Source organism: Nicotiana sylvestris, chromosome 11 (assembly GCF_000393655.2).
Source record: "Nicotiana sylvestris chromosome 11, ASM39365v2, whole genome shotgun sequence".
Classification (NCBI taxonomy): Eukaryota; Viridiplantae; Streptophyta; class Magnoliopsida; order Solanales; family Solanaceae; genus Nicotiana; species Nicotiana sylvestris.
Window position 1 is genome coordinate 161,752,797 of NC_091067.1, and position 8,463 is coordinate 161,761,259.

The following is an 8,463-nucleotide window of genomic DNA, read 5'->3' on the forward strand; positions in this document are numbered from 1 at the left end:
CCTTGGTTCGGGATTCAACCGGTGACTTGGGATACCATAAATCTCCCAAGTGGCGACTCTGAATCTTTAAATAAAATCCTGTTTCGATTGTCCTTTAATTGGAAAAACTCCCTTTTACGCCCCTTTGCGGGGTGTAGTTGAAAAAGGAGGTGTGACACCTCTATGGAGATATTGAAGAGCCATTCCACGATATTTATAAAGACATTATATATTTATCACGAATGATGATTTAACGGTGCAAAATATTCATTCAAGTTAATATGGCTGATTTATTTATCAAATCTCTACCAACGATCTCTTGAAGATGGTGCACAAAATTGGAATGCGAAGGCTCAAGGATGTGATTGATGCTCTCATTAGGGGGAGTTAATGCGCGTTGCACTCTTTTTCCCTTATAAGGTTTTGTACCACTGGGTTTTCCTTGCAAGGTTTTTAATGAGGCAACCAAAAGGTGTATTGTTAGATATATGTACTCTTTTTTCTTTACTAGAATTTATTCCCACTGAGTTTTATTTTAATTAAGGTTTTAACGAGGCACATTATATGTTGAATAGACATTCAAGGGGAGTGTTATAAATAGAATTTTATTTATGGTGAATGTCTATATTTAGAGAGATTCTAGGGTTCATTATTTAGTAGCTAAGTCACCCTCTCCATATAAATAGAGGGTTCTATTCCATTGTAATTGATCTCATATCAATAAAAATTCTCTCTTTCTCTACTTTGCTCTGCAATACTCTTCTTCTTTTATTATTTTATAACAGAACATTTTTTCTCCTGAAAATTGAACGAAAAAATTGAAATTCAGGACACGTTATCTAATTCCTAAATAACAGCCCTTTAAAGTGGCTATCTGGTGTCATTTCTACGTTATTCATTGACCATGTAACTATTGGGCCTCATATTCCAAACATACCAGCTTGGTCCATGGGCCTTCTGCTAACACTTATCGCTATGCCCAGCCCAAGAATAATTTGGCGCGAAATCTGACTGGCATACGAGACACGTCATCATCCACCTCACCATTCCCGCCAAAATCATCTACCTATAAATTTCTTTCATCCTTCTCTGTTTCACTTTTCGCCTCTCATCAGTAATGGAGTTCACGGAATCTTCACCGCCGCATCGCAAATCATCTCCGGCGAATTCAGTTTCCCGTAAAAAATCCGCCGGTGTACTAGCTCCGGTGCTGGACCAATGGAGCACAAAAACACCAGAGAAACCGATAAATCCTCCTTTCAATGTCCAAAATCGCAGCGCCTGCTCCCTAGTCTCGTTGAAAGACGTCAGAGAAGCAGCTCAGAAGCTACGAACACCAGCCCCAACCCGACGCGAGCTGATTTATGACCCGTTATTTAGCTCCGATGAGCAGAAATGTTCGTCGGTATCTGAATCGCCAGTGGCTGAACAAAAGAAGCGTGTAAATTCAGTAATGCTGCCGGAAAAGTGAGTGCTTTTTGGATTCTTCGTTTCCAATAGTGCTTGTCACAAGTTATTTTCGCTTGATTTTGATTAACTTTTATAGTAAAATTTAATTTGAAGAAATCTATAATTTGAACAAATAATAAGATATTGATTTGCATAATTTTTATTAGTCTCAAAGTTAATAATACTTCATCGATCTGGAAAAATTGTGATCAACGCATCTAATTTATGTGTGTGTTCAGATATGGAGTTATTAATGTACTTTCAAATAAAAAATTTGTAATTAAAAAATCTGACACCAATCTGGGATTGAATAGAGGTGTTCATAACACGCAGCGGAAGATAAGAACAATCCTCGGTAGAACTTTTCGTGTTTAAAATTTATTTACATATCAAAGATCGGATCTAAGACATACCTGGTGAAAAGAATCTTGTTTCAAAATTTCTTCGATAGTGCGAAGACCCTAGCGTATCCACACCGAGACTGGTCCTTGCTATTAACTCTTTGATCAATGAAACCCCGTGAACAAATTGAATGAAAATATTGTGTTGAAATATTTCTCAAAAATCTCAACTCAAAGGTAGAAGACAAGAAACAATTTTCTTGTACTAGTATTTTCTATCTTGGTTTTATATTGCACTATTACTTTCTCAAAGTAATTTTCTTTTTAAGAATAACTCTCTTGGTTTCTTTACAATATGTATAAGATCTATATGTCTCACTAATTCTTAATTAGGACTCACACATATATATATACACATAATTTCCATTGGAAAGTACAAATCACATGTCTTATGGTAAATATTTTAAAAAAAACATATAACTTATTTATGGAATTCAATTCTAAATTGAATTCTACAACTTAGTCAACATTTTAAAATAAAAACATGTAACTCATTTATGGAATTCAATTCTAAATTGAGTTCTACAACTTAGTCACCATTTTAAAATAAAAACATGTAACTCATTCATGGAATTCAATTCTAAATTGAATTCTATAACTTAGTCAATATTTGAAAATAAAAACATGCAACACATTTATAGAATTCAATTCTAAATTGAATTCTTTTATTAATATTTTCCTATTAAAAAATTATCTCCCATATCAAATGGTTTGAAAATTGTAGACAATACCATAAGGACTTTCCATGTTAATTAATCCAATTCAAAATTGGATTTACTAACAAGACTTTATTAATATTATATATAACATCTTTTATATAAAATAAGTGCTAATTATATATATCACATATATATATTTTAACCAAGAGATATAATTTCGTTTTTCTATTCTAAATAGAATATTTCAATTTGTTCACAATATTAATTATATCCTCTGTGCTAGCAAAGAATATAATAATATTTCATTTGGATTAATAACTAAATTTATTTGACTAATTAAATTCTTTAATTTAATTATCAAATAATAAAGCAATTAATCCTTTAGCAAAGATCAGAACACTCGTTAGTGCGCGACCCCATAGGTTCAATACTAAGCCGGTAGTAAATTGATCACATCAATATACTGATCAAGGGTGGCGTCTAGCAACACTCCTTAACGACCGGATAGCATGAAGTATACAATTTACTCTCAAGAACCTGTAGAAGAATAATGTATTAATTCCTTCTGTCATTATAGCTTTGGGTCACCCTAGGATATGGTTCAACTGCCAAATCGTAATAAGCGACCAACTATGTGTTCATGTCAAAATATAATCAACCATTGAATGACCTAAGAAACTCTTTTCTTCTTTCATTCAATCGCCCTGGCCAAGGTCTTAATTTGGTTAGTTATAATTCATGACAACATGGAGCTTAAACTCATTACCAAGAGTTGACAGATTCCATCTTGATCAATCACTAATTCTACAAGTATTTAATCATGCCCAATATCCTTTCAACTATCGCCCTAGGGCCATAGGTGTCTAGTATCAAAGTACAATAAATAGCTTGTCAATTACTATGATGATATCAGGTCAAAGGAAGTTCTTAGATCACATTCTTCCCCATTGACAGTTTATGGTAATTCTAACCATTAAGAATTATCCAATGAGTCGGTTCAATGATCATATCTCTATATGCATCATCTATCTATGTGATTTAGTTAATGAGATCAACTAATCTTTATCCTATAAAGATGATCACATAGATATTGATCTAACCGGATTATTAATGTCCAAATTAATAATCCTATGATCAAGAACAAAATTTAGATTAAATTATAAGAGACTTCACTCTCATTATCATGATCTCCATCACAATGTCAAGTCTCAAAATTTAATCAAGGACCTTATCAAATTAATTAAGCAATTAATAACAATGATAAATGAATATCAAATGCCATATATATATTGTATATGAAATAACGTTCACAAAAAAATATGTTCAGATTATCAAATATGATATTGGATCTAGGGCATATCTAATATATCCCTAACATAAGCACTATAAATTAGAAGTTTAAAGTTAAATATAATTTCATTAATGTTTGAGAAAATATACTAGTAAAAGTTAGATTGTTTGATTTTTCAAATGGTAATAGTTTCACTATTTTTTAACAAAGGAGTAAACTTTGATCAAATTATAGAACAGATGGCTTTTGAAAAGCCAAAAGTGACTGAAAATTAGGGGACAAAATGAGTACTACATTTGCCTTCTCCAATTCAAGATTGTTGTCTATAGCTATTGCAAAATATTAGCTTCTGAATAAAGCTTTCTTTTTCCCCTTCAAAATCATTAGCTTCTGAAAGTTGCATGTAGCTTAAGAGTTTGAACAAATAAGCTGAAAGTAAACAGAAAAGTTGGCTATGACCTGGGTGTGGCCTAGATACCACCGTTATAACAATAGTTTTAAAAAGGTTGGCTAGGAATTTTATTGAAAACACTTGTGCTTCTGGAACTATGGTCTCTTCAATCTTGGCTATTGAATGGTGTAGCATATGTATGAATATCTAGATTAAATGGAGCACACAAGGAATGATCCATGTTAGAGTTAAATTGAAGGTGTTGATAACGACAATAACAAGTGGAGTATCATTTATTAGCTCGTAGTGGTAAAAAGTATCACTTGGTCGGCTTTTCTTCTGTGGTTCTTAACATATATGTTTGTGTTAGTGTAGGTACGAAATGTTGGAAAAGTTCTTCAACAGCATGGATAGTTCAATTCGGCTGCTGCATTTGAAGGGTTCTGCAACAACTTTCACTAATATTAGTGCCAAAGTTCAGAATTTGACTGATAAGTATGAAAATCACAAATATTCAATCATTAATAATCACGTTGTTCTCTATATCTAAAGGAAGACTAATTCTTTATCTTTTGACTTCTAGGAGGTTTTCTTACAGCCATTTAGCTCAGCTGAAGTTTATTTTACCTGAAGCAATTGAGATACAGAAGATTCTCAAGCATGATGAGCTCACTTGCTGTATGAAGCCAGATCTTTATATAACTTTAAATGCAAATGCAATTGAGGGTAGTGAGAAGTGGAAATCTAACACTAGCAGTGTTCTGTTAAGGAAAGTTTTCCGCTCTCGGCTCTTGGATTTCTTCAAGTCCCACCCTGGGGTAAGCAATTCTTCTAACGTTTTCATTTATTTAAAGAATGATTCTACCCAAGTATAACTCGATGCACTATTGATTTTTATTGGTTAAATTTACTTGGAAAGACTAGCATGGTCTCAGGTGTGCCTGTTCTACTTAGTTCTTAGTTGATATTTATCTTTGTTGTTATGTGAAGCTCTGCATTTTCCGTAAGACACCCTCCAACTCTTTTCCGTCTGCTCTGATGCTTCATTTGCAAACAACTGGTCTTGACTTATTGAGAGAAATATAGACCCGTTAACAGTATAGCAGAAGCAGAAGTTTCATATGGAGAAGTCGAGATTTTGAGTTATGGGTTTTTGCTGTATGACACGTTCTCTGACAAATGATACATATGTTTCTAACATTTACATTGTGGAGAAGATCTTAAGTTTAATCATATTGTATAGTGCCTCTGGAACATTATAGGTGCTTTATACCGTATCATGTTAAACTTGTCTAGGAATGAAGCCAGAGATGAAGCGCATAAAGATTAGTATTCTAGAGTTTCATGAAGATACAAAGTAGTTAGGTTGCTGCTTTTATGTATAAAAGGAAAAGCTTAACATAAGGGAAGCAGTATTGAGTTTATACCATATTTTCTGCAGTTTAGATCACAACTGTTCAGCGACCTGTATTTTACTCATCTCAGCATTGAAATAACCAGCACAAACACTTTTACATATATGACCACCATGTTGTCAGCTAAGATCTCGTTAAAGTAGATTTGAATGTTATACCTGAATCATATTGCCCCCTGTATCCCTCTAAAGAAAAATGAAAGGAAGATGATGGATGATGTTATTTCCATGACAGCAATTTCTCTATCATTGTTGGCAATAACTACTATTTCTGCATTTTCAGGGTGATGACATTCCTGAGGAAACGCTGCCTGGACCATTCTCACAGTCTAAGCAACCAGTGACCAACTCGTCTAGACCTTCTGTCTCATCCTTAACCAATGAGACACCTGATGGTGCATTTTTGCTGCAGTCAGTAGCTGCATCACACCTGTCTGGCTCTTTTAGAAGATGCTTTTCAAAACAGGCATGTATTACTGGAGGAAATGCCAAGGAAGAAGATAGAGCTGGGCTTGTGCCAGTTTCAATACCCCTCAAAGTCGAAAGTTCCACTAAGAAGAAAACAGTAGCATGTGCTGGTGCTCCTAAGTTATGTTCAAACCAAACTAATATGAAATATTCATCAGGAGGGATTGTTTCGGCTAGTTCACCATCATGTCATCCACCTGCAACTCCGATGATCGAAGCCAAAAAGGGAGAGAATGGTTCTATGTCAGCTCCAGCTACCCCTTTGCTTGAACCTCCTAATAGATGTTACATGAGTCCAGACGATGATCCAGGTGAATCACCAATAAAACTAGCTAGACACTCATCGACTAGAAGGTCATTGTTCTTCGACACTCCTGTGCGGAATGCAAATGCTGCTGATCAAGTCCGTGAGAGTGAAAGGTTTTCAACCGATGATATTTTAGACATTCTTCCCGAGAATCTTCTGAACTCGGTAAGACAAGATGAACTTGCATGTCAATCTTCCTTGATAGAATTTGTTTAGACTAGCTCCATACGAATCATTGAAATTCTCATCTCTCGTAGTAGTTAAGCTACAAAAATTTGTCCCTCTGCATCTTTAGACTTTTATACTAACATGAGCGTATCCTGTAGCTTATGTTTGTCATTCATGAATGATGAGATTATTGGAGGATTTTTCCCAACTTCTGATTCCACCAACGAGAAGTTGACTTGTATGACTCCACAGATGGGAGAAAAAGAGAGCAAGGCACTAGAGCAGCAAGACCCAGCCATATCTCAGGCAAAAAGGCGCAAACAGATGATTGCGTGTTTGCCTCGCCTCTTTGACATGATTTATTTCCTATTTCAATCTATTAAGCGTTCTGTCATGACGAAAGAAGAGCTCATGCACAGACTAATTTCCAAACAGATGGAGCTTGCTGATAAAAGTAAGCCTAGTTGATAACTTGTGTGCTTAATAACCTTTTAGTCCTTTTCGATTTATGTAAGCTTCTTTTTAATCTTGATGTTTCATTAATGCAGGAGAAGTTGAAGAGCAACTTATATTACTGCAAAAACTAGCTCCTGAATGGATTTATGAGAAACCAACATCTAGTGGAGTTCTCCTCTTATGGTAAGCTTCCATTCTTGATATCTGTTTGCCTTTTCTATTACAACGATTCATCCTTCACGTTTTCTTGATCATTTTCCTTCACTCAACTTTTGATGTTGTTATATTTTTGCAGTCAAAATTCTTTAAAAAAAATGTTTGAAGTTTTATTGCCGTTATTCTTATTATGCAGTGTTAACAAGATATCAAATCCTGACACAATTCGATCAAGACTGGCTGAAGCCAAGTTAGAGAAGCAAGAAAATAGTGATGGTACGATATTTTACCAACTTAGCAAGGAATGACGATTTAGTCGAAGTTTGTAAATAATAGTGTACTGTTTTGTTTAATTAGGTAGATATATTTACAGTACCACTTCTGCAGCACAACGGATAGTGGAGTTCTGACTTTGTCTCGTATAAAGTCCGCAAGTCGACTTTATATGAGACCAACTTTTATTTTTTGATTTTTCATCCGATGTGCGGTATCTATATTTGGTCCTACTAAATTCGAATTCGCGTCGGAAAGTTTCACATTGGGGATAAATCGCTTTCTAACAAAGGCGATTCCATATCCAGGCTCGAATTTGAAACCTCTGGTTAATAATAGAATAAGATCAACTATTATGATCATTCTAGGTTATTTAATTCTTTGTTTTTAAGGTTTATTTCTTAAGATTTTCAATTTTTGTGAAGTTACGGATCTTCTCCTTTAAAATTGTTCAAACAAAATAAGCATAATATCATAAGCATCAGTATCGAAAAATATAGATGGTACAGACTCTCAAAGTTCAAATGAAAAAGAAATGACATTTTTCTATACTTTAGAAGAGCAACACTTTCGATACGTGTGCTTCAATTCTTTTCAACAAAGCTTGAGGGCATTTAGGTCATTTCACATGACCTCTATACGTGCCCTTTTATGCGCTGTTCAGACACTACGTGTCGCTTTTCTCATATCAATGCTGACAACAGCCCTGTCTGGATAATCCCAGACCTTTCTTCTCTCATCCATCACTGTTCTCCTTTTCTCTCTGTTAGACCTTCTAAGTCTGAAGTGCTTCCTCTCTCTAGTAAGTGCTCAATTTACAAATTTAACTTTCTAAAGCATCTTTTAATTGAATTTATGAAAAGAAAGTAGAAACCTTGAAACTGCAAAAGCTTCATGGCGAGCCCTTCCGTTGAGTGAAGATAGAAATACAGTTCTCTAATCTTGAGTTGTCTTTGAATTCACACTTAATGACTTGTTAATTGTGGGGAAGGAAAAAGGGTGTATCAAAATATTTGAAGAACCCCTCCAAGTTTTCTCAAGTGATTGTATT

General features: G+C 34.5%; 1 protein-coding gene across 1 annotated transcript; it reads left to right on the forward strand.

Moving 5' to 3' along the window:
- Positions 1-1,095: 1,095 nt before the first annotated feature.
- LOC104231629 (CDT1-like protein a, chloroplastic) lies at positions 1,096-7,774 on the forward strand. The gene is made up of 7 exons (XM_009784652.2): positions 1,096-1,446; positions 4,546-4,665; positions 4,754-4,988; positions 5,868-6,524; positions 6,780-6,981; positions 7,076-7,166; positions 7,336-7,774. Exons 1-7 carry the CDS (start codon positions 1,097-1,099, stop codon positions 7,445-7,447), a joined length of 1,767 nt encoding a protein of 588 aa, XP_009782954.1. The 5' UTR covers position 1,096; the 3' UTR covers positions 7,448-7,774.
- Positions 7,775-8,463: the final 689 nt, after the last annotated feature.

What these genes read in the sequence shown, in the direction of transcription:
- LOC104231629 (XM_009784652.2), top strand. Translation starts at nt 1,097, where the DNA reads ATGGAGTTCACGGAATCTTCACCGCCGCATCGCAAATCATCTCCGGCG. An exon ending in GATGGAGCTTGCTGATAAAA is followed by an intron (nt 6,982 to 7,075) that starts GTAAGCCTAGTT and finishes TCATTAATGCAG; the next exon opens with GAGAAGTTGAAGAGCAACTT. An exon ending in AGTGGAGTTCTCCTCTTATG is followed by an intron (nt 7,167 to 7,335) that starts GTAAGCTTCCAT and finishes CTTATTATGCAG; the next exon opens with TGTTAACAAGATATCAAATC.